Consider the following 18,313-nt stretch of genomic DNA (forward strand, 5'->3'; position numbering starts at 1 on the left):
TTTCTTCAGATCTGTAACGTTTTGGCCTTAAAACTAAAAGCCAGGGGAAAGGGCTGCTCAGGGCTGTTACCCTAGGTTGCTCAAGGGCACATACAGACAGTTAAAGCTCATTCTTGGTGGGCTTGCTTTCATTAACAGGTTTATTTTTTTTTTTTTTTTTTTTTTTTGACTAAAGCTTTTCTGAAGTCTGGGCTACTCCCACTCCTCTGCCTGCATCTGTCATTGCCAGTGTTATATACTGAGGTCAACCTAACTTCTGGCAACAATATTATATCAAACTGCTCATGAAGTATTTTTCAATTGTTTAAAAGATTTACAGTTATATCTGTACACAAACAATTCAGTAACCAGGGTAAAATGAGCATTGTGACTGTAAAACTTGACCGTCTATAACCACACTAGTTAATAATTCACTGCTATCTCTTTATTATACATTTGCGATCCATTTATATTTTTATGTTTATTGAGTCATATTATCAAAGACTGGCCAGATTCCCTTGTATAGGAAAGCAAAAATACCATGAGGATATTTAACTTCAAGAAGCATGATTTTGTAGGAAAAAAATGAAGTTTCAAAAACTAATGGAGAAAAATCAAAAGATATTTCTGACATAAATGTAACTTACTGATCTTTGAGCTCAAAAAAGATCTCAGCAAGCATACTTCAACCATGTGGTGATGTCTCTTTCAGAAGGAATATTAACAGCAGTAACAACTTCTGCCTAGAGCTTTCATATAATACCTTACTTGTTCTGTTAATTGTTATTCAAAATGCAAACAGTACTGGGAGGGGACACTGAAGGTTATTTTGTTTCATCATCTGTTTGATTATTTTTGGGTCTTCCATGGGATAGCATATTATCAGACTGACTACAGAAGAACTACGTATACATGCAGAAATTATGATGTAAAGACTATATCACTTGTACAGTAAATAAGGATAATAGAAGAACTACTCATATGGCAAGGGAATACAGACCAGTGCACAGAAAAAAGTAATGCCACTGCTATTACAGGAGGCTGTCAGCACTAAGGATATTGCTTGAGGCACAAACAACAGAATGGACACAGAATCTGGGCCATCATTTCTATTTCTCACCTTGGGAACAGGGAAAAAACAGGTAGAAAGGAGGACTTCGTATTGCTGTGGGCACAGCTGTGGAAATTACGGCAGCGAGAACTCTTGAGAATGGATAGTAATAAATAACAGGTTCAGTGGACAATAGAAGAGCTGGTTTCAAAGGCTGTCAATGTTGAAACTTTTGCACATGATACATTAACTTCGAAGTCTTTACATCATGTTTGTAAGAGAGAGCAAACTGATATTGCCACAGTTCCATATCTTTTAATGAAAAGTTCATAAAAACTAGAAATAAAAGAATTTTATTCTAAAACTTGTATCAACGGTCAATATCAATTAGACAGACAGTGGAGGTAAGATAATAACCTTTTCATGTGATGGAGTGCTTCAGAAAGCTTGCCTTAAGATTTTTTTTGCCTGACAGTCTTGCTGACTTAGCCAAGAGCCTAATAATCATGCAAGGTTACTTCCCTGGAGTATTGAGTTACAAAGATTCTACAATTAGTATGACACGAAGCTCCTGTGACAGCCATTCTTTTGGCTCCAAACAAAAACCCTTTGCAAACTGTCACGATCACTGAAGTTACAGAGGTATAATTAAGGGAAAACTTTGCCCCTGCCTTTTTAAACTGGATAATGATCCTGTTAGTGAGTGAGCTGTGCTAGAATCCAGCTTGTGCTTCCACTGTCATGTCAGTGCTGTTTTGCTAGTAGCTGTAAAGACACGGAAATCAGGCAGGCAGATGTAACTAAGTACAAGTACGGTCTGAGGATGACAGGTGTGGGTTTGGTTTTGTTTTTTTGAAAACAGCTGTACTCTGAAACAAAACTGTATTCAGGATTATGCTTCCAGTCCGAGAATGAAGTAGCATTCACTACAAGTGCCACAGACACAGGTTCGTACTAGGTGCTTTATGGTGCTAAGCTCCTTTTTTTCATATTTGCTTGTTACACATAGGAAAACACAATATATAAAAATAGATTTCCCTTCAGATATATTCTACTGTCATTAGTGAGCAATTGATAATATATAATTGATCCTGCTTCTCAAGCCAACTGAAAATTAAATTTATTTTGAAAAAACAACATGGCTTTATAATTTCTTTGGACATAACTGAGAGTTAATGAAAGATGTAGTAAACAACACATACAACTAACACTGATTTCAGTTCATAAGAAAACTTATTTCTCACACTAAGATTGCACACATGCTACTCAAAATGGAAAGCCTGCAGTGTTGTAAGGAAAGATAAGATCACAGAAACAGTGTAATTAAACTTGGGTGTCTACTTTCGATTACTATTAAACTTTTATAACTATTTTATTTGCTCTTTCCCTCCCTCAGCCTATTCCCAAGTTTTAAATTGTTTAAACAGGTTTGAATAGATAAACTGTAAATGTAGTACAGAATTTAAACAGATATGATGGATTCTCCTCCATACCTGGGCATTTCAAAACTCCAGTGTTTCAGATTAGTTCCTTAAATCTTCCTACAAGCGGTGTTCTAATTCAGCTGCAGCTACTGAAGCATGGAATGCAATTCTGCAGCTGTGATACACAAGACTTAAGGGAGATGACCACAAAAGACACCAACTGGTGTTAAAATCTGTTAATCTATGTACCTCTCTGCTCATATTATTTTAGCAGAACAGAAATCAACTGCCTTGTCTTCTGCAATTCTGCTTCCATGTTTTCTATGTTACAGTCTCCAACTCAAAGCTCTTTGTACTTTTTGTGTTTTTCTTTTTTTGCCCAATTTTCTCTAATTTGCAAAACATACACTTGCAAAAGAATAAAAAAAGGAAACAATCAGTGAAATCAAGTCTCTCGCATCTTTTCTTTCTTGTCCCAGGAACTCAAAACCCTACCAAAATGAAATGCTGCACTGTATATGTACCTTTTTATTTTTTCTTTTTTTTTTTTTTTTTGAGAAAAGGATGGAAGGATAAATAATAAGAATTATGTTAATAATTTTGTTTGACAGAGTATCAAGGCATCAAAACACAGCAGGGATTAAGGATGGTACAGGACCCTCAACAGAACAGAACAGGCACATACTTTGGCTAAGAAACATAAACAGCCCATTTAAAATGCTGGTGAAAAAAAAAGGAAAACTCTAATGCAGCTGTTCCTTACATTGCAATAACTTTCTTTGTTCTATGTATGGTCTTTTTTTACTTGAATCTTTTGGTCGGTATTGCCAGGAAGCCTACCCATGTAATTTTCTTTTATTTTTATAGCTGCTATTTTTGCTCTATTACTAGAGGATTCCCAGGACCTTCCTCTTTAAAAAGTAACCAGAAAGGACGACAATATTGTGAAACTTGCAAAAAATCAGAAGTGGAAAAATGGAGTGATTATAAGTGACCAGTTTAATTCTGTGTTGTGTTCAACTACTGATTTTTGCATGTGGAATACATGCAAAGTTAAAGACACATAGCTTCTCTGACTCTTACTTTAGAACCCCTGTCTACCTAGTTAAATGCATCAAACCAAGAGTCCTGTTAATACTGGATGATAGCACCATCAGTCACCTACAACTTTTGAAATCCCTCTGAAATTTCTTCCATAATCTTCATTTGTTGTACATATTTAGAGCTGCTTCCCTAATATGTTACTGTATAAAGCTACTGTACCTAAGGGACTAGTCTGATTTAAACAAAACAGACCCTAAATATGAAACATAGTGTTCCAGAAATTTTTACCATCAGCCACTGGTGGAAGCATGAATCATTCTTTTAGTTTCTCACAGACTTAAAAAAATGACATTTTAGTATAACACATGCTTGCAACTTCATGAAAGACCAATATTTACTTGTCTATTTCCTCTCTGACAAGAGTGATTTTTTTTTTTCCATTTTGGTGTCAACAGGGAACAGAGAATGTTCCTAAACAAAGCTATAAAAGTGCTGTTGAAGTTATAATGAAGTCCTGAAAAATCATTGAAATATATGTTTCAATGGTACTGACGCTGTTGAAGGTTCATGTAAATCCAGAAAATTTATTTTCTAAACTTTTTGTGATCTTTCTTTGCCTGGCTGCTTGGAAAGTTTGTTTTGGAACATTCTGAACACAAACCAGTCCTCAGGTTTTCTTTGTCCTCTCTTCTGTCCCATGACAATTCCACTCCCATTAAATACAGGAGTGTCTTTGTTTAACCGCCAACAGAGTCAACCTCTTTTCACGGCTTCCAGGTTGGTCTATAGGTTTCTTATTGTTTCCTAGGAAATGTAATAAGATTCCCAATGATTTCTGTACTTGCCTTTAAGTTTTCAAAAACAGCTATTCAGACCTTTGGGAATGCCAATAATGCATAACGTTTCAGGTAAAAGAAACCAAGTAGCTAATGAAAAACCCCCTCTGCAGATACTGGAGTCAGGTAAACCATTCAGACAAACTCATAGTCACAAACCAGCCCTGTCTGCCACTCCGAAATGGCCCCTGAAATTTGAAATACCCACAGGTTTTTGTTGAATAAAAGTCCAGCTGAGACCTTTCAAACCCTGCACTAGTGTGCCAGCAGAAGTGCTGTGGAGCAGTGTAATTAAATATCTCTGCATCGGATAAACTACTGTGAACCGTGTAACAAATCCTAGAGCAATGTGCTTCACATTCACTATGTCCAAAGCATGTCTTCAGAAAACTGTCAATTCCTATTCTCTTCCTCTCCTGACACAGGAGCAGTGGAAAGTGCCATCAACTAGCTACATTGCCATGCAGCAATTTCAACCTAGTTGTACGGAAATATCTTTCATCACCTGTGTAACTCGATTGCAGATTGTGTTGTCTTTGAGTGTTGCTGAGGCCAAGAGCTAAGTAGGGGAAAGAGGTTGTAAAAAATACCCAAAATCACAACAGTTAATGTAAAATGAAAGATAAAGAAACCAGTTGTTTCAGTTTATAGCAATATTAAGCTACTAGATTAGACTGAAACCTCTGTGATGTGAAATTATTCTGCATCTGGATATTATAAAGTGTTTTTATCTTTCTCTGAAGATGGCCATTAACACAGACTTAAGAGCTGACAGCAGTTCCTAAAGAGCAACCTATAAAGTCAGGTTAAAAAATCAAGTACTCATTTTATTCAATGGAGTGCAGGAGAGGGAACCACTTACAGGGCATTAATAAAACCTTCAAAGATGTTGAAAGATTACTACCCCATTAACTCCTCCTCCTATTTTGTTCCTGCCTGTTGAAATGACTGACATTTCCCACATAAACCAGAAATTTTATGCTGGTATCCACATTTGAGAACCTCATAATACAATCTGTTGTAGGACTACACCTTTATACAGCATGGAGTGGATAGCCAAGTGACTGACTGCAGTTGCTATCATCACAGAAGAATTACCAGCTGGGATAAATATTTTAAACTGAAAAAAGCAAATCAGTACCCAACATAATTAAAAGTCATGTAAACAAAATGTTTTCTGTATAAGACGATACTGCACTGTGTTGTTGTGTGGTTTGTATCAGTGTTCACTTTGGAGGCCCGTATAAATGCATTCATGTCCAAATGGCTTTGGTACGAGATATAACACTGTAATTCTGAAGTTGTTCGCTGTGCTTCATTAATCCTGTGGTCCTGTGAGATCTGGGAGTGAAAACGGTTGCATTAAGAACTGGAAACAATCACAAGGCTCTTCTGATTTCCAGTGATTATCATCTTAATGGTTCCCTAGGTGATAACACCTACATCCTTGGAGGTTGTCATACTGCTCCACAGAGGTGTTCTAACTGAGCACAAGGATTTATGCTTCCATATGTTATTTTGCAATACATTATGAGAGACTACATCTGGAATTTGCTGCTGTGATTGACTCTGTTCAGCTGCAACAATCATACCTAAACACCCTGGGTTCTTCTTTTGCTGCTCTACAAATTTCAGTGTCATCACAAAGTGCATCTCCTGCAGTACCTCCTAGCTGTTCTCAAAGCTTCTGAAGATCAGTGGGAGCTGACAGGATCTGTTTTTTTCACCACCTCACTTCATCTGCACAACAAATTGATCGTTAAGTATAATCAGAAAAAAGCTGGGCTGTTTACCTCCCTTTGCCAACACTGCTATACTTCATGATCAAGATGTGAGTTTTCTCTGAACAAAGATGGATGCCACTTAGCCTGCTCCTAGCACTGGTGGCAGGCTCTTCTCCATGAGTGCAATTCAGAGCCAGAGGGAAGAGTCTGCTCAAGGGCCTTCCATGTCCACACAACCACCAGCCACATTGTAGCTTTCTCAATTAGCTTTAGGAGCTAATCACATTTCTGAGGATAAATAACGGAAGTATGGCACACATCAACTATACACAATTGTCTCAGAGTTCTGATATCTAATTCACTATTGTAACAAAAATATAGCAACAAAAATTCCTGAAAGGTAAAATGCTATGGCTTTTACACCTTCCCATCTATGACTAAGATGTTGATTCAAGGACAAAATGAAGTTCTAAAACTGCTCCAAACTGCCATCAGCCTTATTGCTTTGATCTTCTCCCAGGTATACACATTTTAATTCTTTCCTTCTATCTTGGCTCTTCTGCCTGCGATGTGCAGTCACTAGGTCATAAAAGCAGTACGATGGACATCCAGGATAGTCAGGTCCATTTAAAAATCTTTTACAGAATATTGCAACAGATGTATGAAAATAGAAAAACACAGAAGAATCTTAAAATGCATATAGAGAATTCCAGTAAGCAATCCTTCTAAGGGGACTACAATGTTTTCTATAAAAATAGTAGTGTTGTTTTATTACCAGAGGTGCACTATGTTTTGTGTTCTTGCAAAAAATGTAAGATTTACTCTTCAAAAAATACTGCTGGGGGCAGGCGAGGAAGAATGAAGAAATGCAGACACAGTGTCTTTGATAAATGGATAGCTGTCTGAAACGCAAGTTCCTTAGCTTTAAAAGATGGAGCTGGGAGTGTTTCTAATTTAAGACATGAGCAGTATCAAAATTTCAATTGCATCTGACTGTGTGGTATGACCTGTCCGTTTTAATTTATTTTTTGGAATGTTATTTACTTTGTACTGACCGTTCTCATTTAATCTTCTGATCATCACAAAGCTGGTGGCCAAGTCATAACAGCAATCTTTCTTAGAATCAAGAGACAATTTTTAATTAGTTGCATGCTTTTCTTCTACTTGCTAACTACTAACACTAAAACAGTACTTGGCCTATGTCTTTAGAAATGACACATGATTTTTGCTTGAGGAACTGAACACCAAATTCTAGCTCCAGTGTTGACTTGTGCAGCAAGATTACTGCTTATGTTCTTATTCCTCTATGTGTCTAAGAGAATCCAAATTTGCATTCTTGTTTCATGGGCTACTGCCAGCTCTAATCAGTTACTGCCAGGAACGAAAGGAATCTCACACATATAAGATTAAATTTCATCCTATTTCCATGTAAATTTTGTCATTGTTTGGTGGATACAGTTGGGAAAGCTTCCTTTTCACAGCAAGGAAAAGTCCTCTCTGCTGTCCTATGAATTCAGGAGAGCTCATAACCATGAAGTCAGGTTTGGAGAGGTCTTTGTGCTCAAAATTCCTGGCATCACCTGTGCAATCTCCCTTGCAACTCATCAGTCCACAGTGATTCTTCTTTAATAGGGACACATGTTGGAGTCACACTCCCTTACACTCAGAAAGGGTATGAATAGACTAAATGGCAAATTCGTCAACTAATCTGAACTTTTTTCACCCAGCTGGTCTCTTGGTGATATGTTTATATCCTCTTTGGATGTCTGTTTTTGCAAGGCAATCTTACCACTACCTTTTCATTTCCTGTGTGAAGAATGGTCCTCTCAGGGCTTCTGAAAAACAAGGAAGAGTACCAAAGCCAGCTATCCTCTGTCCTTTCGTCCTTAGCCCAGTATTTCCTTTTGTCCTTGGCCTATGCTCACTTTTTGAAGGGAAAACTGTGCTGTATACACTTCAGACAATAACTGCTGCAGGGTAATCACTGTAACACTGGTGAATTCAGAGCTTGTACTTCACTGAAGCTGTTTTTGACTTATCTGTGATTTTTCTCTCTTTCCATTCCAGACTCCGAGTTTTTCTCTCCTGTTCTGCCCCTTTAGTTGGAATGATCTTGTAGTACAACTTTACTCTGACTGTGATTAATCTCCTGAAAGCTCACTTCCTTCATATTCTCCCTGAAATCTAAGTTTATAAATTAGATTCAACAGGAATTACTGTTGTTTCCTTCCAAGGGCTGATGGGTGAATCTTTTCCTCTTTTTCCCTTTGCTCTGTGGAATTCTCTAGGTAATGCAATACCTTATCCCTTGCATATGAACAAAACGGTCAGGATCAAACAAGTAATTCACAACTGTCTACTGAAATACCACCCACATTCAGGACTTCAGACTCTGAATTATCTTTTGTATGTAGTCTTCCACTCGCTAACTGCTAAGTTCATTAGGAGGACAGTTCTGAGTCAGATGTTGGCTGAGATATTCAGGTATTCAGGTATTGAAGAAGCTATGGCACATGGAAGCCCCAAAGACACTGCGATATACAGTCTCTCAAATGAGATTTTTGGTGACCCACTACTTCTGTCTTCAGTGCTTGTTAATAGAAGTCTTCCATTCCTATTCTGTCAGTCCCTCTGTAACAGCAGTTATCCTGTCTATTGAAATGTCATTGTTACTTACTCTAAAGGAAAAGGATTTCTATGACAGCTTGTAGCAATTACCTTTTCAATATACTTGATAGAAATGTAATTAATATCTCTTCTTTGGAGCAAATAAATGGTATTCCACTAGTAGTGTTGTGTAAATGCACAGAAGAATGTCTTACAAATGAACTGAAAAAAACTAGCAAATTGCGGGGGAAAGAGGGAATGTGGGGAGAGAGATGCATGCAGGTAATGAGTAAGTATCTGTTAATGCTATCTAAATACCACAAAAAAAATTAAATCAGAAAATTCTCAATTCCTACTTTCATGATCTAGTAAGACTACCACTGGATTAGCATGATAAATATTTGACTTCTACCTTTGAAGAGGCATTGAAAAAAGATTATTTTTTTTTAAAACAGACTAAAGCATGGAATGCAATAATAGTTATAAAGAATATTCCAAATACTGAAAGGGGGTGTCTTGGATGATTTAGGAGTTGTTTGTTATCAACTTTTCTAAATACCAGATAGAAAGGGAGGAATAAGTGGGAGATGAATAGCTTATGGCAATGAAAGGGATGAAATCATTATAAAATAGAAGGAAGTTCAGGTATCATGTAAAGAAAAATTTCTGGCCCTGGATATCGGTTTGCTAAGGGACTGTTGTTCTGCCCTGTTGGCGGTTGGTACAATCAGCATCACAGCATTGTATTATGATCTTTTGCTAGACAGCTTATTGGACTATATGCATAGAAAGAAGGTGTTAGTACTGCCTTCCATTCCTCTTATTTGCAAACAGTATCACTTGTAGGAAAATTTTAATTTTCCTGTAGAAAGCTCTTAGAGGTTATATAATCTCAAGTTAATGCCTTTTCAGGAGATATGATGTTCCTTCGGTGGAATATAATAAGAGCTTATAAGGAGGGGTAATGGCCTTAAGCTGAAGGAGGGTAGATTTAGATTAGATATTTGGAAGAAATTCTTCACTGTGAGGGTGGTGAGACAGCAGAACAGGTTGCCCAGAGAAGTTGTGGATGCCCCCACGCTGGAAATGTTCAAGGCCAGATTGGATGGGGCTTTGGGCAACCTGGTGTAGTGGAATAATATCCCTGCCCATGGCAGGGGGATTGGAACCAGATGATCTTTAAGGTCCCTTCCAGCACAAACTATTCTATGATTCTATGATAATCTGCCAATATGGACAGGCTAGCAAGATTTGTAACAGAAATCAGATTCAGTTTATGGATGTAGAAGAAATATAGCCTCTGCACTGTTGCAGGTGAAATGTATGGAGTGAATACAGAAAACTTGGAGTACTGAAAGTACTTGAATTACCTCAAAATTACTGGTGGTAAAATGTATAGGTGAACAAGTTTTAGCTTCCAGACTGTTAAAAAAGAAAACTTTAACATGACACTACATTTTTTAATCGATCATGATATCTACATACAGGGAAATGGAGTAAAAAAGTGAATGTAATTTGTTTTATATAGTGTATTTATTTTTTACGTCCTGAGCTCCAGAACTGAAGAGCAGATGACACTAACCCACTTCAGACCCATCCACAGTGGTGACACCAGCAGCGCCCCAGTGATATGGCTGGGACAGGAGGCAGTGACTGCTGATGCCGCAGAGTGACTGTTGTGTTAGGGCTCTTTGCCCTTGAGAACTGGTGGTAATCATGCTCCATGAACCAGAAGTGCACTTCAAAGTTTTATTACTATAATTTAAAACCTTAAATAATGTAGGGGCTGTCTCAGTTGCATAAAGGTCAACTGATATTGATGGGAAAGGAGTAGATGACTGTGATAGAAGTAATCTGAAGAGGATGGGCACAAAGCCTTATCCATTTATAGCCCATGACTCTGCAGTCCTCGCTGCCTCAATGACTGCACATGGACAGCGAGGACAGGACCTCCGGATTCCCTCAGTACAACTGAAGGCAAAACTCATTAGCAGTAGTGTAACATTTTCTATCTTTTGCACAACGTACATGATACAAAGGGACAAGATGAGCTTCCTGCCTGAGCCCAGACAACTAGTTTAATATTACACAATGGACCTGCTTTCTGTGAGGTTCTTTTGGCTTCAGAAACATAGAAAAGCAAGCAAAGAACATGCAGGTATCTCAAGAGACAGTCTCTGAGTATGTTAAGATAGATCAGGGATTCCCCAAGGACTGGAAACAAGTGTGCCTGCTGGTGATGCACAGGGCCTGTTAAGGATGCCTTAGTCACAGAGCATCTATCCATAACTGCGCTTCTCAGACTTGCAGAAATGGAAACTGCTGAGGCAGCTGCCACCCCAGGAATGGTGACACCAAAGGAAAATTGATTTGGAAGCCCTGCATTATACAAAACAAAATATATTTGTTCTCCCAACATTTCCTTCTCTGTACTCCTTTACAGTACTTTACATCTGTGGATAAATGGAACTGGCAGGTCTATTCCTGACTATAGGCACAGACTCAGTGTGTTTAAACTTCAATTACTAATATAGTGGACAAAAAAAAAAGGTTGTTAAAGTCTGACTTTCAAAGGTAAACACGAGAAATAAGAACAATCATCTGATTAATAGTCTATTTTGGGTTTTTTTCATTGTATTCTAGGTCTTTTGTCTCCCATTTTGTACATTTTGCCTCTATTCACCAAACTTGTTGGCATTGCAATAAAGCAAACCAGTTCACTTCCAAAACATAGATGCAAGGCAGGAAACTGACACTTTAAGTTTAAACAATGGAAATGGGCAACCTATTCAAGATACTCATCCATCAGTCTAGAATCAACATCCTCTTTCCACGGGGAAAGCAATGGTCTCTGCAAATGGGGAAAGTCAAATGGCCCAGGTACTTCACTGGGACATTTTTCTCTCAGGCAGTTGTAATAGGCCATTGTCAGCTAGAATAAGCCAGATTTGTTGTGGAATTGTTCTCTTTGTACTACAAGCACGAAGTGCAAATAAAAGAGCGTGCAGTTGGTACTGGGAAAGGTGGAACTGGCAGGATGCTTCAGACAGTACTGAAGCAGTAATGAAAGCAGGCCATGGAGTAAACGAAGAGTTTATTTCTACAGTCATGGAAACCTAGTGGTTGGAGCATCATCAGACCCACAGCAAGGCAGATATTGCACTTATAGCTCACGTACAGCTGCCCTCAGAAAGGCAATTGATACTGGGGTTTTTTTTTAACTGTTCCCAAGGTATGTTGTTGGTAACCTACAAATACCCCATCAACTGCTTTAAGGAATTTTGGTGTTCTCCATAGCTGACCCTGCACAAATTCATGAGCCAGGAAACTCACATGCATCTGTTCTAGCCTCTTTGGAGCCACCTGTGAAGGCTGCAAGTGCAAGAAAGGTCAGAAACATAAGGAAAAGCTTTATTAATGTTTTGACAGGGAGAACAGATAAAAAATGAGGGAGAGGTTATTGTAGAACTTCAAACAGATGTTGAATAGCTGATAAAATCATGTCGTGAATATTGAGATCTGAGACATGGACCTGCTGTGTTATGTGCCATGTGTTTTAAACCAAAGCATGATGCAGAAAACAGAACAGATGTGACCGCTACAGAGCTAAGATTTCCAGAATTTATGAGTAACCCTGGAAACATCATCAAAGAAAGGTCATTTATCAGATATATGATGCCAGCTTTTAGGGGAAGTTTTTGAGAGAAAACATTCTAGGCCTAAAGAAAGACCTCCACATCATGGTCCATGGCTTGTAGTTTGAAAATGAATGAGACAGGCAGTCTGAAATAACCCCAAATTGCAACTTATATGCTACAAGTCACTACTGGTGTACCCCAGAGGTCAATACTGGGTTCAATACTGTTCAACATCTTCATCAATGACCCAGATTATGGGGCAGAATGCTCCCTCAGTAAATTCACAGAAAATACAAAACTGAGAGGAGCGGCTGATACATGAGATGGTTATACTGACATTCAGAGGTACCTGGATAAGCTGGAGAATTCATCTGAGAGAAATTTCATGAAGATCAACAAGGATAAATGCAAAGCTCTACATCTAGGGAGGAATAATGCAAGGCATCACTACATGCTGGAGGTTAACTGTCTGGAGAACAGCTCTCCAGAGAAGGACCTGAGGGTCCTGATGGTCAACAAGCTGGTTATAAGAAAAAAAACATCTCATAGCAAAGGTGGCCAATAAATTCCTGGGCAGCATTACGAAGAGCTAGGAGGTGATCTTTTCCCTAAACACAACACCAGTGAAGCCACATTGGGAGTACTGTGGCTAGTTCTGGGTTCTCCACTACAAGAAAGAGATGGCTTACTGAAGTAAGTCCAGTGAAGGGCCACAAAGATGATGAAGGGACTGGAGCATCTCTGACATGATGGGAGGCTGAGAGAGCTGAGACTGTTCAGTCTGGAAAAGAGAAGGCTCAGGGTGATCTTATTCATGTGTATAAATACCTGACGAGTGGGAATGAAGAAGACAGAGCCAGACTCTTCTCATTGGTGCCCAGACACAAGACAAGAGACAACAGGCAAAAATTAAAAAAAACCATGAAATTTCATCTGAACAGGAAAACACTGGTTTACTGTGAAGTTGGTCAAACATGTTGCCCTGAGAGGTTGTGGAGTCTCCATGCTTGAAGATATTCAAAACCTGACTGGACATGGTCCTGGGCAACCTCCTCTAACTGATCCTGCTTGACCAGACGGGGTTGGACTAGACGGTCTCAGGAGATCCCTTCCAACCTCAACCATTCTGTATGACTATGTGTGAAAGAGGAAAAATCACCAGTGTGCTTTATGATTCTACACACGTCTACTTCTTCAATCCAAATGTGCATTTCTGATGCTTGGAAGGTTACCATATTTCTTTTACAAGAGGCAAAATATCTCATCAATATCCTGAAGAAGGATGCAGGTGAACAATGAAAACCTTCATGCATGAACATGCCTGGTCCATTTGCTTGCCACATATTTCAGCATTACTTGCATACAGGCAGCTAATGCTTTTGTCTAGAGCAGCAAAGCTCTACATATTCTATTGAAGTATCAGTCTTGTTTCCTTTTTCTTGCCTAAAAACCTAACATAGAAATGTAGAAAAAATAAACCCTTCTTTTCTATGTATATTGGAGGTCAGAATCAGAGCATCTTATTCTCATCTTTGGATATGGATTTAACTCCTATAATCTGCAATCTTTAAAATCTAAGCTTATGTTAGTAGTTACAAATGCAGTTTACTCATACTGGAATGTTAAACATTAAATAGCAGCATAATATTTTTAACAGTGTGATTCTTGCTTCCTCTTGCAAGTGCTGGGCAAGGATACATTTAATAAATAATTAATTTCATGGTTATCCTAATGATATAATTTGTTTCTGAAGACACGGGCCCAATTTCACTCACAGATAAAATCTTGTTCAAAAAAAAGAAATACAAAAAGAAATACATTAATCTTATGTTGGCAGCTTTTCCTGGATCTCCTGTCACAGACTCAAGTTCAATATGATAAAAGTAGAGTTCAGTTTTCCTTTGTTTTCTGTCTCATTTCCTCCTCTCTATAAAAATGCTGCCGTCCTGTCTATTAACTAAAACACCAAGCGCCTTTTATTCCTCTCTCTCTCTGTTCTTCTCTCCTTTACGCACTAACAACTGTTTCAATTCCCTTCATTCCTTTGGACACAGCCCTTGACTATTTTCTGCCACCATTTCTCACTCCACCTCTTGCAGCTTTCCTTTCCTGATGTCACCATCTTGCTGCTCTTGAAATTCTCCATTTCAATTCTAACCCTGGGTTCCTGTCACCCTGCACTACAGACATGCCCCAAAGGCCTTGGCAGCTTCCCTTAGGCTCTTCCTATCATAAGCCCACTTCAGGGGGCGCTACTGAAATTAGTGATATTTTCGGCCATAAACTTTAGAGCAGCTTGGGAGTTTGTATTCAATATCCTATTCTTGAAAGCACTATCATAACATGATCGAAAATCCCCTTTCATTTTCTGATCACAACATGCTCTCCTTTGCTGCAGTCAAATGTCTGATGTATTTCCATGACCATCCAACCAAACAACAAACACCTGGACATGAATACATTCCCAAAATAGAGGCTTTGCAGAGGTGAAAAGGGACAGTATAGTGATAAGTGTGTCCTGCTTCACTGGAGGAAGCTAAAAGAAAATAGCCACAACCCTTGCTCCCTCAGTAAAAGGTTAAGGAATAAAGACAAGTTTGGGGTTTTTGTTTGTTTGGTTGTTTTTTTTGTTTGTTTTGCAGAAAGGCTATTTGACATTCAGTTCTTTTTCTTCGCTTTGGGGTCACTCCTGCAAATCTTTCCAAATCTTTCCTACTCGGTGACCTGTTAGCAAATTCTAGCATGCCATGGCAGGGTTCCAGTCAATGGCTTGCTTGCTTCTTCCAAAAGAGGGAAGGTTTGCTCTTCTTTCCATAACCCCTTCCAGGCCATACAGTCTTCCTCCCCATTCTCTTGCACTTTCCGCAAAACTACTTTGTAACCAAGCATATTAAACAGATATTTTTTTTTTCCTAATTTACAGTTTTCTGTCAGGTCACTGAATTGAATGAACTTACAGAAGAATTTAGCAAAAGCCAGAGCTCATGTAAGGTGCTTCATGGGAGTTTGTTGAGACCAGGGAATTGTAGGTGAGGAATCTCCTCTTTTTGACAGTAAGCTATGAGATTAGCTCTCCCTTCCTTGTGAAATGGCAGCACGAGACTACTTACAATAGTTAACTCTGTACCTGAAAATATGCAGTTGCAGCTTTGGGCTTGCAATTTGCAACTGTTTAACCACTCCTGAAAACAGGGAGAAAGAGATACAAGAATCTATAAACATGTAAGTTATTATCTCACAGCTCTTTAAAACATAATTACCAGATAATGGTGCTAATCCTTCCAAATCCATTCTCATTATACATAGAAAAGCTTAATCTAAATGTATGCAATCTATGCTTTTCATTGTAGAGTTCCACCAAACTCTAAGTTTAGCTCTTTTAGAAGAAAAGCTAAATCACAGTGATAACCTCATCAGCTACCCATATATTTACAGTCATACCTGTGATCATACTTGATATGATTAATGGCAGAATTATGAGTTTCAGCATTCTCATCAGCACTTCCCCGGGAAAGGAAAAGTAGACTTTATCCAGGTTAGACAGTTTGCCATATTCCCGTACCAGCATGCCGACTCCAATACCTAAAAGGCACATAAAAAACATGACACAAATTAGCGGTAATTTATAGTAGAGACATGGGGAAAAAGGAGGAAAAATAGGAGACAAACAGTCAAACAAAAAGAGTGAGCAACAGACACATTTTTATAGCCATGGTGGAACTTCTAAAGCAAATACAGATAATAGCATGCATAATAACATATATAATTCTGAACTTGGAGGATGTCTTGAGGTATGTCTTTGGAGAAATCCTGATTATGTCCTCTCATTATCAGTCCAGTCCAGCAGTGGCTTTTTACCTGCTTTCACTAGCTCTGGAAGATCCATAACTGGCATTAAAAAAAATATCAATATAATATATAAGCACTACCAAACATTAAAGAAAAAAAAGTTATATGATATAAATATTTTCGGTAATTTATATTGGCAAAAATATGTCTATACTATTAGAAAAAAGTGTGACTACAATCACTAAATTAATTTAATAATTTCTAGGCAATTGATCAACAAAAACACACTCGGCATATTTCACACCCATTCTACTACATGACCAATCTACAAAATTCCAGACTATAAATTTAATCAGTGATTGAGTCACGGCACACGGCACCTTTGTACATCCTCTAATCTTTGGATTAAATAAATTATCAGATAGTTCTAGCTTCTGAGACAAATCACAGATAAGAGTTCCACCAAAAGAAAATAAATCATAGGCCAAAAGACAAATTTCTTCAGTTTGACACGCAATACTTTTATTTTCCATTTCAACACAATTTTCAAATGAAAATCACTGGTATAGGTGTTCATCAGTGTTTAGAAAGCATTATGACTGCTGTTTCACATACGAATTTTGTAATGCTTTAGTCCTGGCTAAACTGAGTATCAAGAGATCCAATTACTAACTGGATTCAGTGAGAGACATGGCAACTCAGAAACCCTCTACCCACTGTGTGCTGAAAGGTCTTATTCATACGAATAGCCTCACTGAAGTTAATGGAATTATTTACATCCTATGGTACTTTAATGACATCAGTGGTGTGCATTTTGCAGCAGAATTGTTACAACAGCACAAGAAGGTGCTACCAGTCTGCTTTTACCAGCCTCAGTGGCTCATGTAAACTTGCAGTGTCCCAGGAAAGCTGCTAGTGCCCAAGCCAAATGCACCTCTTCCCCCAGTTTTATTTCTGATGGCATACAGGATGTTTGATGTTGCTCAAGTCTGAAGTCTGATGTTGTTCAAGAAGCTGGTGCAAAGTTTGACTAAACAGGCTTATAGGATATGTTCCTTATTTTAAGTGATCAAAGTTGTGGAGGCAGACAACACCAGCAGGTTCAAAACCAGATTTAGGTAAATCCACAGACAACTGGTCCATACTGTTGATACTGAAGGAAATAGACAGGGATCTCATATCTAGTTCTGTACTAAACAAGACGCTCATTAACATTCTCTTCTAGTAAGTAAGAATTTTTTCAAAAATCCTCCCTAAAGATTCAATATGCCTGTAGTTTGTGCTAGTTCACATGCTATCTGGATGTTAGTTAATGCAGAAATGTAAACTACTAGTTACTTTCAGAATTTGCCTCTGAGAGCACAAAAAGATAATGAACCAACTTTTCTGTGCTCTATCTGCACCTGCAAAAATAAGCTGAAAGAAAATGGAGGCAGATTATAAACTCCTACCATGTCTTTCCTGTTAATAAAGACATGGAAAAGGAACAAGTGAACCTTTCAGGCAGATTGGCTGCTCTAAGCAACTACTAAGATTTCTGACTGAGGTGTCATCTGTGCCAGTGAACATGGACAGTTTAAATTCCTTGCAACAATCTTGAATCTTAATAGCCTTGAAGATATTTGCAATATTATGTAAATGCCCTTGATCAGTGAATGATAAGACACAATGACCTCTACTTCTAATCTAGTGACTGAACTAAATGTGTTGAAAATAATTAGTCTGCACTTTAAGATAAGCCCAAGCAAGATAAAACTCTGTAAAATGGTTACACATACTGAAGTTGCTAAGGCTTTGATCCCGAAAACACCAGTGTAAATAGCTGAATCTAAGTATACAGGTAATCTTCATGTCTTCAGACTATTCACACGACTTAGGGTAGACATATACTTAAACTGGAGCCAGACTAGAGCATATGTTTATTAAAAGTTGTGTATTGCCTCTTTACTTTGAGCAGGTGTGACTAGGACATGTTCTAACCATGTGCCTTCCATTCTGAGTGGTGACTGTCATGTTTGACTAGCTGGGAGGTTTGTAAATTTAGTAGGATTACTAGCAGGTAGAAAGATTCACCCTCATTTTCATTCTTCAGGGTTCTCTTTTCCACTTCTTTAGATTTCACTACAAAAACTTCCCACAGGATCTGAAAATTTTAGCACAGTTTCCTTAAGCTTTTTCACTTACATATTTATATTTGTTTAATTTTATTTTTTTGGTGAGG

General features: G+C 38.2%; 1 protein-coding gene across 2 annotated transcripts in view; it reads right to left on the minus strand.

Annotated features, from left to right (window-relative positions):
- The window catches only part of SLC1A1 (solute carrier family 1 member 1), a 55,615-nt gene that overhangs the window by 25,018 nt on the left and 12,284 nt on the right, over positions 1–18,313 (minus strand). For both annotated transcript variants that reach the window (XM_075741043.1, XM_075741042.1), the window contains exon 2: positions 15,745–15,885. In XM_075741043.1, coding sequence (XP_075597158.1) covers positions 15,745–15,885 — 141 coding nt within the window. The remainder of the gene's footprint in view (positions 1–15,744; positions 15,886–18,313) is intronic.

Source organism: Balearica regulorum, chromosome Z (genome assembly GCF_011004875.1).
Source record: "Balearica regulorum gibbericeps isolate bBalReg1 chromosome Z, bBalReg1.pri, whole genome shotgun sequence".
Lineage (NCBI taxonomy): Eukaryota > Metazoa > Chordata > Aves > Gruiformes > Gruidae > Balearica > Balearica regulorum.